General features: G+C 35.6%; 1 protein-coding gene across 2 annotated transcripts; it reads right to left on the bottom strand.

Annotated features, from left to right (window-relative positions):
• Positions 1-5,707: 5,707 nt before the first annotated feature.
• On the bottom strand, positions 5,708-21,115 carry LOC145086857 (CBS domain-containing protein CBSCBSPB3-like). 2 transcript variants are annotated; one of them, XM_079024698.1, is made up of 11 exons: positions 20,140-21,115; positions 18,002-18,111; positions 9,334-9,493; positions 8,990-9,122; positions 8,792-8,923; positions 8,538-8,616; positions 8,343-8,456; positions 8,088-8,154; positions 6,668-6,773; positions 6,536-6,594; positions 5,708-6,087 (listed from the first exon to the last, which is right to left on the bottom strand). In XM_079024698.1, the coding sequence occupies exons 1-11, from the start codon at positions 21,046-21,048 to the stop codon at positions 6,070-6,072; spliced, it is 1,887 nt and encodes a 628-aa protein (XP_078880824.1). In that variant the 5' UTR covers positions 21,049-21,115; the 3' UTR covers positions 5,708-6,069. The 2 variants fall into 2 exon arrangements, 1 of the variants encoding a protein (XP_078880824.1); XR_013700659.1 differs by lacking the exons at positions 5,708-6,087; positions 6,536-6,594; positions 6,668-6,773 and having other exon boundaries at positions 8,083-8,154; positions 8,343-8,472.
• Between the last annotated feature and the right edge of the window lie 27 nt (positions 21,116-21,142).

Genomic DNA, 21,142 nt, shown 5'->3' with positions numbered 1-21,142 from the left:
ATTAAGCCTCATAATTAATGCAATTTTTTTTTGCCATGTTTCACCTTATTATGTCTTATAACTTATAATTAATGCATACCATTTGTCAACATATTGATTCTCCATTTCAAATTTCAAATTTTAAATTTCTCATTCTAATTACATTAAATTAACAACATTAGAATAAAAATTAAAATAAAATTAATACAAATTATAAAGTGATATAATTTTACATATTTATTTAAATCAATGATTATAATTTATATAACTAAAAAAACCTTTTAATTAATAATTTATTTAAAATAAGTTATTAATAGTTTTAAATTTTAACTATTTAAGTTTACTTAATTTTATAACCGTGGTTCCCACGAGTTATAAACTAGTTAGGTAATAGATGAATAGTTGTCCCATTAACATCTGTTTTGTTTAGCCTTATTATATATGTTTGCTTTTGTTACTTGGTTCTCGTAATTATATGTAAGTATATAATTATATAATTTTAGTTTATTTGAACGAGTATTTGGGCAGAGTATTGCCTAGATATAAAGTTATCTTTGAGAAATTTGTCCATAATATCGGCTAGGCATAACATTATCCTAAAAATTTGAGCAGAACTACCAGACATAATATTATCCTAAATATTTGTGTATTATAACTATAACAACCCGAAGTTTTCCATCATCGAAAAACCCGTTCTACCCGTAAAAATTCGTCATTCATCAATTCGTTCCGTTTTCGTTTTGGGTTAAATTATTTAAACTTATATGTTTATTATAATCTAATGAGTGTCCAAACCCCTTAGGAACTCATGAAATTAGCCCAAAATGTTTATTTCAAGAAGTTTAGAAACATCATCGCCGGGTTACGAAAACTTAATCGGGTGCGACCAAAAGCCCTGTTTAATTCCGGTATCGGGTAGAATTCCACCGTGTCCAAGTTTTGGGACCTATTTAAACGTGTTTAAACATTCATTTGAAGCTTTTGCTTCCTCTCTCTACTCTCTCTCTCTCTAACCTCTCTCCTAAATCCAAGTTTAAGGGTCCAAATCTCAAATTTAAGGCTTCTAATCACCAAGGTACCTTCCCTAACTTGTTATGCAACCCCTCTAGCCTTCAAATTCGATTTCAAATCATGGAATAGGACCATATTCATGAGTTTACGGCCCTGGAACAGTCCTAGGCCGTGAACTCATATAAAATGGGGTTTTTGAGCAACAAAACCCTTCCAAACCACAAATTGACCTTAGATATGGCTAGATGACTTTATGAGATGGACTTAGAATGCCTTGAACCATGAATTAGAGCCTTGTTCATGTGTTTACAGACCTGGAATATGCTTGGGCCGTAAACACATATAAAGGGGGTTTTTAAGCCCTTAAACCCTTCCAAAACACCAATAAGGCTTAGATACGACTTGTAGAGTTATGGATTTGGCCTTGGAACACCTTGAACATCAATTTAGAGGAGTAAACTTGAGTTTACTGCCCAAGAATATGCTTGGGCTGTAAACTCATTAAAATGGGGAGTAAACTCCTCTAAATGTGTTAAGATGCCACTTTAACACACCTAAAGCCTTGGGATAAATTCTAGAAGTGTCTACAAACAAGTATTGGACCTTAAAACATAATAAAACACACATCAAGGGAGTTCACGACCATGAGGGGGGTTCATGGGCCGTAAACTCCAAAAACCTTGTCCAAAGTCCCTCAAAAATCCATATAAGGCTGGGAAAAATCATTAGAATCACATGTGATTAATTGAAGACCACCAAGAAACACTTTGAGTATGTATATAAGAGTTTACGACCGTAAACATAGAGTTTACAGTCGTAAACTCCTCAAAAGGTCATTACTTTGTTCAAAATACATTTCCAAGCCTTGAATCAAACCCTAGAAATTCTCTCTTAATTGATACAAGCCATTTTGCACCATAAACCACCCCACCATGACTTTACGGCCGTAAACTCATGGAGAATGGGTCTTTAGGGCCGAAAACACTCCTATGAGTTTACTCTTGAAGAGTAAACTCCATTCCCTAGTCATACAAGTCCTTAAACGCCACCCGGGTCCGTCCAAACACTTGTATTGGGGTGTTTTCGCAACTAGAAGTGTATGTCCCTATCAAATAAATTAATCAAGTCCTAATTAGATACAAATGTGTATCATTTGATAATCCATAGGAATCTTGTGCGTTCGCAAACCCAGAACTGACGTTTAGGATCCAAACCGACGCGTTTCTCAACCGGTGAGTTCATACCCCTACCCTTTTTCATGTGTTTTTCAAATGGTTTTCAAACGTTTTCAGGGGGAATACAAGAAAAAGTACAAGGAAATCTTGTACTTAAACGTATTTTCAGTTCAAATGTTTTATTTCATGTATGTTTTTAATATCGAAAATCGTGATAACTAATGGTTCGAATTGCAGGGTAAACTGTCAGACTAAAGCTAGATTTCTTTAAAAAGTATTTTGATCTATATTACTTTCTGTAAAAGAAATCATACTAATCATAACTAAGATTAATACTAAACGAATACGAATACGAATACGAATACGAATATAACCAATAGGATAGTGCGAATACGAATGCTAATACAAATACTAATATAACTTAGTACGAATGCGAATACGAATTCGAATATAACTAATGGGATAGTATGAAAACGAATGCGAATACGAATACGAATACAAATATAACCAATAGGATAGTACGAATACGAATGCGAACATGAATATAACTAATAGGATAGAACGAATACGAATATGAATACGAATGCGAACACAAATATAACTAATAGGATAGAACGAATACGAATACGAATAGAAATAGGACTACGAATGCGAAATAACGCCTTTGGATGACGCCAAGACTTCGAATATACAGTTAGTGTACGCCTTGAGTGTCACCAGAGTTTCGAATTTAATACGAAAGTACGCCTCTGGACCTCTACTGAGTTTTGAATACATCCGCCTTAGAATGTCGCCAGAGATACGAAAATACAACTAATGTACTCTTTTGGAAATCACTGGGATAATCGAAAATATTGTAATGTACGTTTCTGGTGAATCCAAATATTCGAAAATACAACTAAGTCAGTAGATGATAGACATTCGAATGTAGGACAACTAAGAGTGTAGAATACTTAACTAATGTTACAAGTATGGTAATTACTAGCACTTCGAAATCAAACCTAAGATAACTTAATACATAGGAAAATATGGGATTTTCCTGAGATAACATAACAACTAGTAACGAATTTAGAAACTTAATACATAGGAAAATATGGGATTTTCCTGGGATAGCGTAACAATTCACATACGAATAAAGTAACAAACGAATAACTAAACTATTAGGAAAATATAGGATTTTCCTGGAATGACATAACAAACCGTTTTCGAATTTGTAACAAGTGAGAACTAAACTGTTTTCATAAGAAAATATGGGATTTTCTTGAACAACAACTTTTCAGAAAGCAAAGGAAACTCGTTCTTTTCAAAACTAAACCGCTTATGAACTCACCAGCTTTATGCTGATTTTCAAACCGCTTGTATTCTCAGGTCAGCGTTAGACAAGTACATCGCCATCTTTTGGAGAAGACGGAGCGTACTGAAGACTCGTCCTTGCTTTTGTTCATATGATATATGTATATAACACTTGTATAACTTTCTTTCAAACAGTTGTAAACAATATTATGTAATGTAATGCTTTGTGATTACTGCTTTACTATGTGCATTGGATTTGATACTCAACGTGGAGTCAACCCCGTAAATGTTTCCGCCTTTGGTTTTCGGGGTGTGACAATAACGACTAGGGATAATAACATTTGGGTAAAGTAACCACTATGCATAATATTATCCTAAGGTTTTGAGCATAATAATGTTGTATAATAAATTTTGATATAATATCTAATGATAATTTTTGAAATCGAAAATTTATTAAATAGCATGTATCCGCCCTTGCTGGAAAACCGTGTGTGCAACTTTTAATAACCCTACTGGGAAAGCACGTGTGACGGTCAATAAACGTTTTTACCATACAGTCATCATCTACTCTACACCTAGATACTTGAAGTGAAGAGGGATATTTAACTGATTTTGAACTTCCATAAACGACCCTTCATTTTTCATGAATCTCTTCTTGTGACATCCCTCATTTTTGGTTATTTTTGAAAACGAAATTAAGTAAGAGTTTTAAACAAAACTCTTTATTTATTATAGTTACTAAAACATTTGCTATTTCAAAACTTATGGAATGTCAACTCAGATATCAAATCATAAGCAAATGCATAAACTAAAATAATCAAACATAATACATAATACATTGACTAAGAATTTAGGTTGTGGAATCTCCATATCTCTCGGTCTCTAAAATATCATCTACTAATTGTCACCATTTTACCCTTCTATTTAAAAATTGCTATTTTAGCAACTTAACTTAATGATTACTAGTTCATCTCATTTTCATCCGACTTCCTTATGTGCCATAAATATTTCAATACACATAACATAAACCTACATGCTTGGTAAATTTTTTTATATTTTAGATGTCAAATCCATATGCTAATGATTGAACAGATCATTTAGGTGTTGTTTGTTTTTTCGAAGCGAAAATTCATGAAGTCTACGGACCACATCTACAATCCTATGTAGCAGAAGAGGTGGAACAAACGGCTGCAGCCCATAATAAGTATGTTTCTTTTTTAACATCTGCAGAGTGCTGCAGTAAATTGAAGTTTAAATAAACTAATTTTATAAACTGAAAATAGTTTTCAACACCGAAATTTAAATAATTCTAGTCTTAAAACATTGAAAGAATACTAAAAAGAACATCTAAAAAAACAAAAAATATAAAACTTTAAAAAAACTTATAAAAATATAAACGAAACTAACAGCTTTATTCTAGAAAAAACTAATTTTAAAAAACATAAAAAAGAAAATAATAAAAAAATTAAAAAAGAATTGCAAACAATGTCCTACAAAGTTCGTAAAAAATTACACACGTTAAAAAAGATGAAATTGAAATTGAAAATATTATTAACAGAAATGGTAAAAAAAATTAAAGTTTTTTTTTTTTAATCAAGTTAAAAAAAATTGTGGAAACTATAAGAAGAAATTGTATCAAATCCATAAATAAAAGTTAAAAAAAATCTAAGTTTTTTTTTTAAAAAATAGAAGTTAAAAAAAAGTTATATCAAAATTCTAAAAAAACACTTCAAAAAAATGAAAGTTGAAGAGGTTTGAAGAGGCAAGTCAAGTGTTGCGCCACGCAGCACACGCAGAGGTTTTGCAGTCTGAAGTCTTCTAAAAAACAAACTGTTGCGAGAGGGAAAATGTTGCGCATGTGCTGCGCCGCGCAACATAAAATGGTTTGAAAAGGTTTTTAAAAAAAAAACAAACAATACGTTAATGCACTTAAAATATAAAAACTAATCTACCATTAACACATACTCATGACAATTTCTGTATGCAATGATTATCATGAACACAAGAGAAAAGACAGCCATCAACGCCAAGTCTCAAGAACATTCAAACACCAGCATAGATAATCAAAAGATGCTAATCCGATGAACTCAAAAACAAAACCAAGCGCAAGCATCACCACTCTGATGAACTCAAAAATAAAATGCAAACATAACTAATAAAAATTTCAAAAAACTAACATTAAACATCATATTCAGTCTGATCAAAATCCAATATCAAGATTAACAGAAATTGAAGGTTCAATCAAAGTTTTCAGAAAACAAAAATTTGAACATCATACAATTTATACTCTGGTTTCATAAATTGAAGTTTCAATCAAAATTTTCAGAAAATACAAATTGAAGGTTCAAACATTTCAAGTACAGACAGAAATTGAAGGTTTAGAAAATAGATTCCAAAGTTCTAATTTTTCAGAAAAGAGATTGCAGAAAATTAGAGAAGATAAAATCGATTTTCAGAGTTCAAAAAACCTACCAAGGGGGCGTCGAGGGAAGGCACAATTTTTATCCATTCAGATCTGCTCAGAGCCAAAAAGCGCCATCTCTGATTCGATTGGAGGCAATGGGAAGCATATCAAACGCTCGAACCATTCAAATGCAAAGCCATTAAGAGGCTACCAATCAAACAGCCCCTAATGTACAAAAAATGCTACTCCATTAATTACATCTATTATGGACATCCTTTACATCAGATATATCGGTTTTATAGTCAACATGTTGCCTAATGTTTTATGAGAATCACAAGGTTAATGTATTAATATTGGAGAAAAAACATATTAAGAATTGTATATCCTTATTTGTTCAATCAAGTTAGGATTGAATAAAAAAAGGTCTGATTCCAATAAATAGCACTACAGTTTCACTTCCTTTTTGGTAATTAATTTATATCGGAAGTTGAATGGTTTTCAAAAGTTAGGCGGGTTTAGTAAAATTTTCAAAACTCGAATGACCAAATTGGAAATAAAGTAAAAGTATATTGCTATTTATTGCAACTTTCCCAATAAAAAGATATAATTGGATAAAAAATAAATATTCTACATAAAAGATGATCATATATATGTAAACAACTTTTAGAATTACCATCGAAATAGCCACAGGAGTTATTTGGAAGACATCCAGACATGCTACAACGCTTCCATCTGACAAAAAAGTAAATAAAAATCTGATGCAAATTGATATTAATTTCGGATATTATAAAAAGGTAAAGCCCACCTTTGTCTAAAATAGGAAGATGTAGGAATTTCCCATCATGCATTATATGTAGTGCCTCAAGAATCGTTGTGTCTACCGTTGCACATTTTGGATTTGGCGTCATAACCTTAAAGAAAGAACATATTTTTTATAAAAATACAAAATTTTCCCATGTATTAAAAAAAAAGAAGAAATATTCCGAAAGAAACCCTAGGAGTTTGGATGTGCATTTTAGAAGCGACTATTTAATTAGAGCCACGTACAAGAAACATCAATGTACTTTCGTTTATTTGTGTATTATAGCACCTTACTTTCATTTCTTTCTATTTCAACATTCTAATTTCACTCTTTTTCCTTACAAGGAATTAGCTTTTAGCTACACAATTGAAGTCCTCAAAAAAAGGGAAAATAACACAAATGCCTTACGAACTTTCTAGGGTTTGCCCGTTGAGTACCTAAAGTTTTTGTTGGGTTTTATGGGTCTCTAATCTAGGATATAACCTGCTCTTTTAATCACTGTTAACCTGTAATATCCGGTTCAGTGACCTTTTGGACCAAAAAAACTCACATTGTGCCTCTACAAAACCAAAAAAATAAGTTTGGGGATCAATTCTACCAAAAAAACTCTCATATTCTTCTAAAGTCGATTCACACTCAATTCATACCCTCCCAAGAAATCAATCATTGCTCTTTTTTCCGTTTCACCCTCGATCGTTACACACACTCACCGAATATCATAAACCTCTTCCCCTTCTACTCGATTCTTAATCACAACCCCCTTCAATTATTTTCTTTGACTCGATTAAGCTCTTCAAGGAATTGACTCCCTCCGAGTTGCAGGTTTGATGGATGCGATGTTGAGAATGATCCGTTGGTTTGATGAGGTTCATAGAGAAAACGAGAGTTAATCTCTTTTTTTTTCTTCGATTTGCAGGTGATTAATTATGGTGGCTGACCGGTGGTTTTTGTGGGTTATGGGTGATCCAGTGGTGGCTTATTTCATGAGACAAAAGGGAGGAATAAGGGTGTTTGGATTGAGCTGTTGTGATATTGATTCGATGGTGATTAAGGTGGGTTATCGTGGCTGTAATGGCTGAATAAAATGTTGATGAGCAGTTGGTTCAGGAGGGTACGAATTGAGTTTGTATCGGCTTTAAAAGAAAATGAAAGTTTTTTTTGGTACGAAATGATCCCCGGACTTAATTTTTTGGCTTTATAGGGAAACAATGTGAGTTTTTTTTTTTTTTTTTTTGGTCTAAAATGTCAATGAACCGGCCATTACAAGTTGACAGGGACTAAAAGAGCAGGTAATATCCTAGTTTAGAGACCCATAAAGCCCGACAAAAACTTTAGGAACTCAATGGATAAACCCTAAAAAGTTCGTAGGACATCTGTGTCATTTTCCTTAAAAAAAAATAATAACAAGTTGTAAAAATATAACCTTTTCAACAAATGTCAACTCAAGAGGAAGATTTCGTGCCACAACTCGCATGAGTAGATCCTTTGAACTGAAACCAACCAAAAACACTATTAATATAGTACAAACAAGCAATAAGAGTGTCATCAAGCCGAGTCAATTCGAAGCTAACCGATACCCACTAAAAAAAATATTGGAAACCCATGCATTTTTAAACTAAAAAATAAAAAGCCTAAAATATAAATAACGAATCAAGGACATAGTCAAACAAAATCTTACGTTAATATGCCCTGAATAATGTTTCCAGCCATAATTATAACAGAACTAACTTCCAATTCCTTCATCCTTTTAGCAGCAACATAAACTGGATCTGATGCCATAACAGTTGCGACCCTGGGACATAATGAAGCTACCAAATTAAATTAGTGACACATAAATGGAAATATATTCCAAATAAAGTAATTTAAAAAATACTTGGAATTTTCGGTAATGATGGTTGACAAAGAGGACTGGAACTTTTGGTCACTTAGCGTCTCCACAAAAGTAGAAGGTGCTGAAAAAATGATTTTAAATCATCACTCGTAGACTCACAACGATTAATATATAATGACAATGCATTATGAAATACATTTAGATAATCAATTTTAAAGTTATACCCAAAAAAGTAGTTTATTGAAATGTCATTAATATTTAATCACAATATTATCATTGATAATTTAAATACTCACCAGTCAAATTATTTCCCGATTCGCGTTCCACAGTTTTTTCAATTCCAGATATAGCATCATAGAGACACTTTTTAATATCCAATGATGCAATAACTTCACCATTTTCAACAACTGGGAAATGCCTAAATTTTCCTGTTTTCGTAATAAATGAGAAAAGATAAAAATATGAAACCACATGAAAGTTGAAACTAAACTAACCTTGGATCATCTTCTGAAGGGTATCCATTGCCAAAGAATCAGAAGTGACAAACATAGGATATTTTGTCATAACTTTTGATATTATTGTTTGGTGTGGGCTTAGTTTTTCTGCAACAACTTTAGTTGCTATATCCTAAAGACAATGATGGTCAATTAGTCAGAGAACAAAAAAGAAAACCATGCAAGGAAAGTTGAAAAAAAATGTAAGGAATGCCAAAATAGAAAATAAAGACTTGTTTTTCAAGAAATGACACAACAGCCTGGTTTTGGCTTGTCAATATCACAAATATTGCAATTTTTAAATTATGATTATAGATTACCGGTAGATATTCTAATTTTCATACCTTGCCGGTGACTATTCCACAAAGCAAACTGTTAGCATCTGTAAATATCGCGACATTAACACGACGAGCTGCCATTCTCCTACAAACATCTAACACAGGGGTTTCATCCGGCATTGTGAGGAGCTTTGACAACCTAAGCTTCTTCACCTTCCTCTTGCCACTAACCAATCAAAAACAAATATTCATTAAAATACCATACAAAAAACAAATAAAAACACCACATAACTCTCTTTCTAGCATGAGCAATTACTTATATTCAATTCATGACATTTATGCTCATGGAGAAATAATTCATAAATAGTATTCCTAAGAACAAGCTAATAAAACGGACAAATGCATTAGAGCACTTTGAGTACCTTCAACCCATTTCAATTAAACTGTCATTTCGCTAGGTAACATATAAAAGATTGATTAATATGATTGAACTGACGAGGAAATAGGCGAAGGGGATTTCCATGGATAAGCATTAGTGGCTCCGATGGAGATTGTTCCATTTTTGGATTGAGTTGATAACGATTTTTTGATGGTAGTAAACGGATTGTTTCATCTACATCGAATTGTTCCCTCGACGAGCTGCAGCCCTTGGCTGCTCATTTGTTTTGCTATGATGCTTCCACTCCGATTCTCACGGTGAAAAGGGCTTTTATGAGGTATGAAATCGACAAGGGATTTTCAAGATTCCATGGAGGACCTCATTCCATTACATACTTTGGCAAAACAAGAAAATTGATTCTCATGTATGGTGAATCCTCTTTTGTACCAAACAATTTTAATCAATTCCTTTTCTTTTGCTTAATTTTCTTTCTTTTCATTTACATTCTCTTCTTCAATTCAATTTTTATGTACCAAACACACCCTTAATGCCTAAAAAAACGATGATAAGTCATGTTAGAAGGTGTTTGGGATTGCTTTTTGAAATAAATTACCGACTTATTGGTTTTTTAAAAAGCCAATAAGTTAAAAATGTGTTTGTGTAACACTTGTTTTCAAGGTATGAATTGTTTTTGTGTTGAATTATCTAAGATTGAGATTTGGGGTTTCAGACGGAACGTAACACGAATTCTATATGTCACGGCGCGAGCCATGTCAATAAGTAGTGACACGACCATATAGTGGTCGCGACGCAAAGCCATTAGGGGACAAAACCCTAGGTCTCAGGCCTTGAACCTTATATAATGGTGCTAACTCTTAGGGTTTAATCTTATTCACCAGCCTCCACCTCTGAAACGTCTGTTGTGAAACTTTGGCCTTCTTGCAAGTATTCTTGACTGTTGGTGACCTTAGAAGTTTGTTTTGAAGGAGATCAACGTCTTTGGTGCAAGAGAATCCTCGCAAGTGTAGATTCAGCTTCCTTATCCTCTTTTGGACTCATTATGTGTATAAATATCCTTAATTTATGTGTTTTTATGCTTAGAACTAGGTCTCAAGGGGATTTTGGACCCTTTTATCAATATAGACTTGATGTCCTTGGGGTTTGAGCAAACCTATAACCTTAGCCTTAGAACAGATTGGAACGATCTTCTGGCCATCTTCGAGTACAAAAAGGTGTATATATGGTGTAACATCCGGAATTTCAAGTATATTATTGTATGGTTGAATTTTTGAAGTTTATGAAGTAAGTCGACGAGTTAGGAGTCCAACTCGCTGAGTAGGGTCGGGTGTCGTGTGGGATTTAATGATTAGACTCGACGAGTCAGAGGGTTGACTCGCCGAGTAGGTGCTGGGCAGAGAAACCCTAATTTTCCGGGGTTGGGGCCTATATAAAGGAATTATTAGCCTCATTTGCGGCTTACCTTCACTGAGAGAAACCCAAGATCTCCTCTTAAGCTAAAAGGGAGAGATGAGACATAGTTTTGGGCATGTTGTGACCTTGTGGAGGAAGAATTGGAGATCATCATAGCTTGGATCAAGAGGAGGCTTTTGGATCCATAGATTCTTCAGAGTTTTGCTTCAGTTAAAGTTAAAGGATGCTTGCTTGATCATTTTCCTAATGAGATCTTGTTTAGGGGAAATTGTTGGGGTTTTCTTCCATCTATCTTGTGTCATGGAGTGATGTATGCATGGCTTGAGGTGGGAACCTTAGATCTAGACTTTGTGAGGTCCAAAGAGTCCAAAGATTATAGCTTTATTTGGCCATATAAGAGTTATTGTGGTTAATCATCCTTGTTAGAGCAATTTGGGCATTATGAGCCTTTCATGCCATGTTTGAACGTAAAGCTTGCAGCTTTACGTGACAATCAACCCTTAGGATGGTAGATCTAGTGTTTAGAGTGATGGATCTGCCTTAAATCGTCTAAATGAGGAACCTGATCGAAGGGACTCGCCAACTCCTTGGCCTGACTCGACGAGTCAGTGAGGGTTTGTCCTGATGGGTTGTTTGCGCGATAACTCAACGAGTTGGGGATCAACTCGATGAGTTGAGCTGGACCTTCTTGAGACTTCTAAGGAAACGAGGGGACTCGACGAGTCGCAGGAGTGCACTCGACGAGTCAGGTCAAACATAGACTGTTGACTCGAGTTTGACTTCTATTGACTTTGGGGTTTGGTCAACATGAGTAATGGGGACATGGAGGGGTAAAATGGTCTTTTACCTAATTCAAGAGATAGAGAGAGAAAGAATAGCCTTCAATTATTAGGGTTGTGTAAAAGAGTATTAATTAGAGATATTCATTCCTTGTGATAGGCGGAGGCTAGTCGAGATTTCGATGCGAGGTTATTTACTTGTTGCTTGCCAGGTGAGTCTTCTCACTATACTTTACCTAGAGTAGTATCTATGTGTGACCAGAGGGTCTTATATATTTATTTGAGTACTGTGATATTACTGCATATTGTCTGTGTGATTTATGCTATGTGCGGAGTAAGAGTATCCGGCAGGAATCCTTTAGAGAGAGAGCTTTGAGTATAGGAGTAATCTAGGAAGAGATACTTAGATGAGCGTTGGAGGAGACTACAGAGAGAGTAGTTAGATACCCACGTGGGGTAGAGTTGCTTGAGTTCGGTGATACCTTTTGAGTGTAAGTGGAGCAAGTGAGGTAATAACCTAGAGTGGTTTTACATGTTGGTAAAGATTATTTGATGTCCGAATGCTGCTTGCTTCGTGCTTTGTGGAACTCTTGATGATGGGAGTCAGCTACTAAGTGAATATGACGATATTCAGGAGGTAGATGGCTGGCATTATAAGGAGTTCTTCAGCAGATGATGGCGGAGAAGTGTGAGAACCTAGGAAGAGCCTATGGGAGTGTGACCCTAGTCAGATGAATACGCTGACAGAGTAGAGCATTTCACAGAGGAGCTAACACGCGTGACGGGATTGGTGATCGAGAAGGTTGAGCAGCTACTTAGGAACTTTGGGATGGTCCGTGTAGAAAGTATGGGTCGATGTGGCAGGTAGTATGGGCCCGTACTACTGAAAGCAGAGGACCCATACTCAATACGGGGAGCATTCCGGAGGTTTTAAGTAGCAGATCGAGAGGCGATGTCATGGTTCGAGTACCATGATTTGTAGCAGATCGAGAGGTGATGTCATGGTTCGAGTACCATGATTTGTAGCAGATCGAGGGGTGATGTCATGGTTCGAGTACCATGATTTGAGGCAGATTGAGAAGAGATAACACGGGTTGAGTACCATGATTCGTAGCAGATAGTGCTTATGCCTTTTTCCAGCTATCCTGTCCTGATTGATTAGACTGAGATCGGATGCGATAAAGTATGGGGCCAGAGGGCCATGTTGAATGAGTTTCAACAGAGCATACCTTGAGAGGGAAATCGAGTTAGTTCCAAGGGATTTTTGGTGAGATGCCAGTTGGAGTCGCAAGTAGGCCTGGCAATGGAGCGGGTTTTGACCCTGATCCGATCCAAACCCTTAATAATTATATGGTTTGGAGCATAGTTTTTTATCTGTTTACCCGTTAACAACCCGTACCCACTAACCCTTTTATTAAAAAGGTCGGGTATGGATCATCACTGGTCCGCTCTGTTTATAACATGCCCCATATAAATTTAGAATTATAAATTTATATTTTATATAACCTAAAGTTTACTTTTAATTCTAATTGAAAGTCCAAATAGAAAATACCAAAGACTAAACTGTTTTTACATAGGAAGCGAGGACTCGGCTTCTAGACTTTCATATTGTAGCAAGAAACATGATGTCATTTCATTTATATTTCATCAACCAAACATTCATTTATCTATCGGAAGAAAGTTTAAAATTGTTATTCTCTATCAATGTAATCGACGGTAAAAAACCAATCAGAAGTTACTACGAAAATTATTTTAATTCCAATCAAAAGTCCTTGAGTACATAATGTGTTATTTAAATCAACATTTGTTTTATTTAATAAATGTTATTTTGAGGATTAAGTAAAATGTGTTTGATTATTCAAGAAAACATACGGGTTATGGGGCGGGTTTGGATATCTGTTGATTCAGCGGATAAGGGTATGGGTTTGATTTTTCAAAACCCTACAGGTTACAGAGCAGGTTTGGATCGGAGTTTGAAATGTGTTAAACGGGTTTGGATCAAGGTCGATTTGCTCCAAACCCACCCCATTGCCAGTTCTAGTCGCAAGACTCAGGGATGAGTAGGGATGGTGCTTTATGGAGGACTACGGTACGAGTTGAGCAATCGGCCGATAATGGAGATGTCACCTTCTGTGACCTGAGTGGTGCTAATTCCGTTTCCTTCCTATGGGAACATGAGAGACATTGAGACTTTCGGTTTCTGAGCTTGGGGGTAAAACTTGTGGGGTTGCATTGGCTGCAATCTTTCATCGGAGTATTTGTGCAGTATGTCTACCGCAAGGTAGTATTATAGTATGAGAGGGTCATTAATGATAATTGAGATGGTCAAGGACAAGGATATACCCTACTTGAGTATAGTAGGGCATGCATTAGTAGCAGCGTCAGGTGGTCAAGAGGAGTATATTGCTGCGGTGACTCTCATTGTCTATGATGGATATCGAGTGTGGGGGTGAGGCTTCTGCTCTCATGATAATTACCCTAGTGGGACATTGGTTCGGAAGTTGAAGATGAGGAGTGTGAGAATTCATTATTCTCAGATTGAGAGTCACGACTACTACGGGACAATTGAGATGACCGGTAGTGTGTCAAGTAAGAAATTTTGGATGACACAATGGAAAGTCTTCGAGGAATTTATTTGAGATTCAGGATGTTTGGAGTTGTTTGGTCGCTATTGGAAAGATCATCGAGTGTATGTGGTACTTTCCAAGAGTAAGTGTGTTGTACCTGGTGAAACAGTCTGTGGAATAGATTGTTGGTGTACCAAATGGTGATGGTTCGAGCCCTGAGTGGGGGAGAACTGAGTATGTTGTTGAGAGAATCAGGGATTTGTTCAAAGGTGATTAGTGGACTGGATATAGTGATCTGCGGTTCAGATACTTGAAAGCCAGGTTCATTAGGGGTCAAGGTGAGGTGCAAAACGAAATATTTCAAGTTGTACGTGTTCAGGAAAGGAAGAGAGTCCCCACGGTAGGTGGCCAATGGTCAGAGAGCTTGTGGTGGCTAGGAATTCCTCGGGGTTGTGATGACAAATTCAAGGTGGGAGGCTCGTAAGGATAGTTTCGGCGGTTAAGAACTTCTGGTTTGATGTATGGATTGTTATATGCTCTTTGGAAAGGGTAGGAGATGATTGGGCAGCCAACTTCCGAGTCGGTATGTGTATTCTTGCATGGGTTTTGAGCAATAGAGGAAAAAGTTTCGAATGGTCGTCAATGTGTTCTAAGTCATTGACGATTCCTCCGCGTCCCAATTAAGAGTGGGGTACTCCGAAGTTGCGAGTGGTGTGAGAGGAGGATCAATTGTGAGATTCTGAAGGGATGCGTGTCTATATCTGAGTATAACGTTGTAAGTAAGAGACCAGTGGATGAGGCAAGACATCGTGAGGTTCTGTGATGATGTGCCGAAGTATCCGAGTATAATGCCCTAAATTTTGGATTATTTTGAGTCTTGAGTTATGACATGGAGAGTGGTGTATCAGGTGTTTTCGGTTCCAGTGGGAGCCCTTTCAGCTAATTGACATCAAGTGGGTTTATCTGAGAATGTGAATTGCAGCGAGAAAAAGTGTTTTGTCCCGACGGTGGTCGTCAGGAGTAGTAATGCTTAGCCAGGGTGGGTGGGTGCGTACCTATCTATGTTGGGCCACAAAGCGTGGGTTAGTGAACGCAGTAAAGTAATGACCCGAGAATGAGATTGTGGGGTGATAAGAGAGGGTGTTGTGATACTGCGGGGAGTCGTAGTACTCACTAGTCAGTATGAGGGTGTTGTGATACTGCGGGGAGCCGTAGTACTCACTAGTCACTGAGAGGGTGTTGTGATACTCCGGGGAGCCGTAGTACTCACTAGTCAGTAAGAGGGTGTTGGACCCGTAGTACTCATTAGTCAATGAGAGAGTGTTGTGATAATGTGGGGAGTCATAGTACTCACTAGTCAGTGAGAGGGTGTTGTGATACTGCGAGGAGCCGTAGTACTCACTAGTTAGTGAGAGGGTGTTGTGATATTACGCGGAGCAGTAGTACTCACTAGTTAGCGAGAGGGTGTTGTGATACTGCAGGGAGCCGTAGTACTCACTAGCCAGTGAGAGAGTGTCGTGGTGCTGCAGGGAGCCGTGTTATTCATTAATCAGAGCATGACGCGGGAGAGTTCCTAGGCTTGAGTAGCCTTATTGGATTGAGTGTTCGGGGACCCGGTGGCCAGACCAGGAGAGAGACGGAGGTCTCCATAATGGTCAGGAATCATTATATTATGAGTTAGACTGTGAAGACCGCAATCGGAAGGAATCAGAGAAGTGATGTACGCGTGGGTTGTGGGTTGTGGTCGTGAGTTGAGTGTTTCGTTGGTACGAGTGGTTCCAATTATGTGTCGAACCAGACTCTCGAGTTGAATTTGATTCTAGTGGTGTATTGAGTAGGCGGAATGAGATTTCGGATTCAAATATGGGTTTCATTTTAAGGAGTATTGGGTGTCATCTGATGTCTTAGACCTGAGTGGTTCAGTTTGTTGTAGAGGGAAGACCGCAAGGCGCATGTAACTAATGAGTCGTAGACAACCTAGGTCGAGGGTGAGTCGATTATGTTTGGGATTGTGGTATCCGTTTTGTGATTAAGTCTAGGATCTGGACAAAGTTTGAAACTTTATTCATTATAACCCTTAGAAGAATCATATATATGATGATTTGGGCTTCGGTCTTAAAAGGTTAAGACCTTAATAAAAATTGGTTGCTTTATCAATATTCGTGGGGTGCCACAAAACAAGTCGCCATGGGCAGTCGCGACTGTTTTGTCCTTCAGTGATCACGATATGACCAGGGTCAGGGTCGCGACGCATAGCCGTTGACCTGTTAACCATTGACTTTTTTACCGGTTTAACTTTTGGTCAAATTTGGTGAGTATAAGCTATAGGTCGAGTTTTGACCTCTATTTTTTATCTAGGTTCTTCATGAGACTGATTCAAGCTTATTCGAGCATGTAGCATTAATTCTTCAGGTTTTTGTTCAGGTGAGTTATCTTACTATACTATGTGTTACAGTATATATATCATTTGTATGTTAAGCTGTAGATGTATTGTAATGTGTTGACTAGGAAAATGGGCCATTATAGTCTTTTTCATGTTGATTGGTTGTATGATAAGTCAACATATTATGTTTGAGGAGTTTATGGTGGATCAACACTAGATCTAAAAGCCTAAATTACTCGTTTCTATGGTTAAACATATACTAGAACCGTTATCCGTCATGACGGCTAAAAATGCACTAAAGTAGTTAGTCGTCGTTATAACTAGGCGTGCACTAAAGCCATTAGTCACTAATTGATCAGTTTAATCAGGTGGATCGACACTAGATCTGAAAACCTTTGTTTGTATGCATCGTATGTGTATTATGATATTTGTTATTCTTGACAACTTATTAAGATTTATGCTTATAGTTGTTGATTTAATATTTTTTCAAGTAGTTCCTCTGCTTAGGGGAAGGCTCTAACTTAACTGTATGGCATGCATATCACTACTAATTTGCTATAGACTTCCAATGTTATGATGTTTTGATACGTTTTTATATTATGGCTTGATGATGTTTTGGAACGATTACAATATATATATATATATATATATATATATATATATATATATATATATATATATATATATATATATAGTCAAGATCAAATAAGAAGAAGATTTTTGGTAGGAAGGTAAGAAGTTTTTTTTCTACATATTTTTTTCGCAAACAAACAAAATGAATCATTAGATGATTCATTTGTAAGATGATTCATAAAAAAAATTCTCAAAAAAACATCTCGATGATTCATTTATACAATGATTTTGTTGTTATTCACTAAAATTGTCATAAAAGTGAATTTTTTCTTAATTTACTTAAAAATAAATCATAAAGATGTTTTTTTGAGAATTTTTTTTTGTGAATCATCTTACAAATGAATCATCTAGTGATTTATTTCTTTTGTTCGTCAAAAAAATATGTAGAAAAAAAACTTTTTACCTTCCTACCAAAAAAAATTTCTTACCGGATCTATATATATATATATATATATATATATATATATATATATATATATATATATATATATATATATATATATATATATATATATATATATATATATATATATTGCAACTTTCATCAAAAGAATTCACCTACCGTGCATTTGAAGAACCTACATGATTTGTAGGGGACCTCTGGCGCCTTTGGTTAGTAGAAGTTGAAGAACCTACATCAGATAGGCTAGGTGGTGGAGGAACACTGGAGCCCTGTGAATTGTAGAGGTACAACGTTAACAGGATTTGTGGAAAGCCTATTTCATCAACATGAACCATTTCATTTTCTTTTAATTATGATTCTATCCGTATATTAATATTCTTAGAAAATCTTTTCTATTAATAAATAATATTAATGTATAGAATATTTTGATCCATTAGTTATTTTACTAACTTTGTTATAAGCGATATTTTTGTTAAATAAGATATTAAAAAAAAAAAACAAAAAAAAACTATTACACTAAGATAAAAATAAAAAATATATCATTAGCATTTCTGGTCTCCACATGAAGTTTATATAGCGTCATAGACGATTGTATGCTGAATGTGAAGGGAGGAGGTGCCCCAATGGGAATTTTATATAAAAAAACAAGACAAAACTATATAAATAAGGATCAAAGACACCTGGAAATTAGAGTTTTGTTTCAAATTAAAGAGACACACATAAACAACAAAAGAACACTTATCTCACAAGGGCTAATCAAAATCAAGTTTGGAGGATAAATGTTTATATATCTCACAAACATAAAAAACTTAACATAAACTGAAATAGATCAAAATTCGAAGAAAGCCTATAAAAGGGTAATTATTATTTCACATCATCTTCAAACTCAAGAGTTGCAGAAAACAGAATACTCATGACCTTTTTTTGAAGAAGAACACACATCGATATTCCTACCTTAAAATCAGCCCCACCATGTATTATCGGAATACACCTGGAAATTCCTACCTTAAAAGAGAAAAGTAAGAAGAAACGTCGTAGGGTAAGGTGAGGGACCCGACAGGGGTTGGTAGGACTTTTAAGTTTCCTTTTTTATTTTCTAATTTTGAGAATCTATTAAAGAAATTACATAAATGATCCATGTAGTTTGGTAAACTTCTAACTTTGAAAAGTTGATACGAACTGTTCTTATGGTTTCCAATGTTCAATGTTGCATTTGTTAATTGTTATCTCTCTTCTCTAGTGACTAACTAGTCCATGTAAAAAGTCTTTTACTCATTTATATTTTTAATAGTACAGTAATATGGAAATAAATCAAACCCACCCTCACACTATCGTCTTCATCATCGCCCCCATTTCATCTTTGGCCACAACCTTCACCAAGTCAGATAATTAATATACTCAATGACACCAAGTCACCAACACACCCACCTCTGGTCCTCTCCCAAAAAGCCATCCCTATAAACACACTTTCACATGCTTTCCATCTTCTTCTATGTTAGAAAGTTTGAATAAAAACATTGAGAGATTACATGTGGTGATGATGTTGTAACTGGAAAAGCTCTCCGCTGTTGTTAATGGTAGAGGTGGAGGTGGTGGAAACCGTTGGAGAACTGGGATTTTAGGCTTCTAGATGGATTGATTAGATCGAATGGAAACAGGTGTATCTGGTGAAGAAGAAATCAAACAAAGTTCTTTTCGAACGAGGGACATGACTAGAATTTGTAGGATGATCTTGTTTAAACTCCGAACAGACCTATCATTGATGCTTGCGGTCCATGAGGAATCTAAAACTCATGGCTTTCTTCTTCTTCTTGAAAGAGTGTTTAGGATCTTATAATAAGAACAAGAGATCTTTCTAGATCAATCCCCTTACCCCTCAGGTATTGTAGTGAATAGTGATGTGAGAATAAATGCAAAAAATGATGTGGTGCAATTGAAAGTCCAAGCAATCTTACTGAATCGGTGGTGGATGGTCTTAAGATAAAACCAATATTATACTTAATTTGGTTATGGCATATGATCCATGGTTAACAACACCATTGTCATACTGCAAGTAACTCTTTGAGTTTTTCCTTAGGCAAGAAGATATATATCAAAAGTAACTATTAGCTATGGAAAATCTAAAATCAAATTTTTTTAATTAAGACCTCCGTTAACCAATTAGCTATGACGAATTTAGAATCAATTAATTTCATTTCTCATATAATAATATAACAATATATCATGTTTTCTTGAAATTTAACAAAAAATAGATTAAAATCACTAAAATGAATATTGCATAGGAAAAAAAAACTTACTTGATATATGAGTGCACTTTCAAGTTTAGTCACCATCTTGTCCATTAATGGCCTTTTTTCAATGTCTCCCTTCAAACATTGATAAGCCATTTCTGAAAACATATGTAAAGAACTAGGATGTATTTCATCCTTTATGTTACCAAAAATAATTTCATTTAGTGTATTCCCTTTGTAATGCTTGCGTACCAAATTGGTAAATGACTTAGTCTTATCATTTTTCCCTAAACACAACCTCCCACACAAAACTTCAAACAATACCACACCAAAGGAGTAAACGTCTGACTCCTTTGTCAGTATCCCAGTTCCAAGATATTGGGGATCACAATACCCAATCGTGCCCGCAATATTATTAGATATAACAAATGTATATGGTTGGTTAGCTGGACCAAATTTTGATAGACCAAGATCGGCAATCTTGGCATTCCAGTTTTCATCTAACAAGATATTAGAACTTTTAATATCCCGGTGCAAAACTCTTTGTTTGGTTCCGGCAGGATTATGAAGGTATGCAAGTCCGCGAGCCACCCCAATGCATATTTTGAGGCGCGGAACCCATGTTAGATCCTTGTTGTTAAGATGCAAGTCAAGACTTTTATTGGATGCAAACTCGTACACAAGGATCTTCTCATCATTTTTATCACAATACCCTAAGAGGGAGACAATATTTGGGTGCTTGTAAATGGAAAGCATGATTACCTCCTTCCAAAACTCAGAGTCTCCTTGCCCCATATTACGATCTAAGCGTTTTATAGCAACTGTGGTATGCCCCTTTGATAGGAGAAGATCTCCCTTGTAAACTTTACCAAATCCCCCTTCCCCTACGAGATGGTCGACAGAAAATTTGTTGGTTGCTGATTCTATAGCTTCTAGTTGTATTTCGAGGTGTTTAAATTTTTCTAGGACGGACATTGTTTTGATGTTTGGTCAAAAAGAGGAAACAAGAATAAGAGTTCTAAAGAACTAAAGTTGAAGTGCGTGAAAGGTATAATATTGCATATACATA

Source organism: Lactuca serriola, chromosome 2 (assembly GCF_051521515.1).
Source record: "Lactuca serriola cultivar US96UC23 chromosome 2, Lser_US96UC23_V15, whole genome shotgun sequence".
Taxonomy (NCBI): Eukaryota; Viridiplantae; Streptophyta; class Magnoliopsida; order Asterales; family Asteraceae; genus Lactuca; species Lactuca serriola.
Note: the sequence above shows the minus strand (reverse complement) of the source record. Positions and strands in the feature narration are given on the sequence as shown.

Bases quoted from the DNA above. Each gene is read 5' to 3' on its own strand.
- LOC145086857 (XM_079024698.1), bottom strand. From the start codon at position 21,048: ATGTCCGTCCTAGAAAAATTTAAACACCTCGAAATACAACTAGAAGCT. The intron at 18,112-20,139 runs GTAAGTTTTTTT...TACAATTCACAG, and splicing joins AAAGTGCACTCATATATCAA to GGCTCCAGTGTTCCTCCACC. The intron at 6,774-8,087 runs GTTATATTTTTA...TCTTTCTTTAAG, and splicing joins AGTTGACATTTGTTGAAAAG to GTTATGACGCCAAATCCAAA.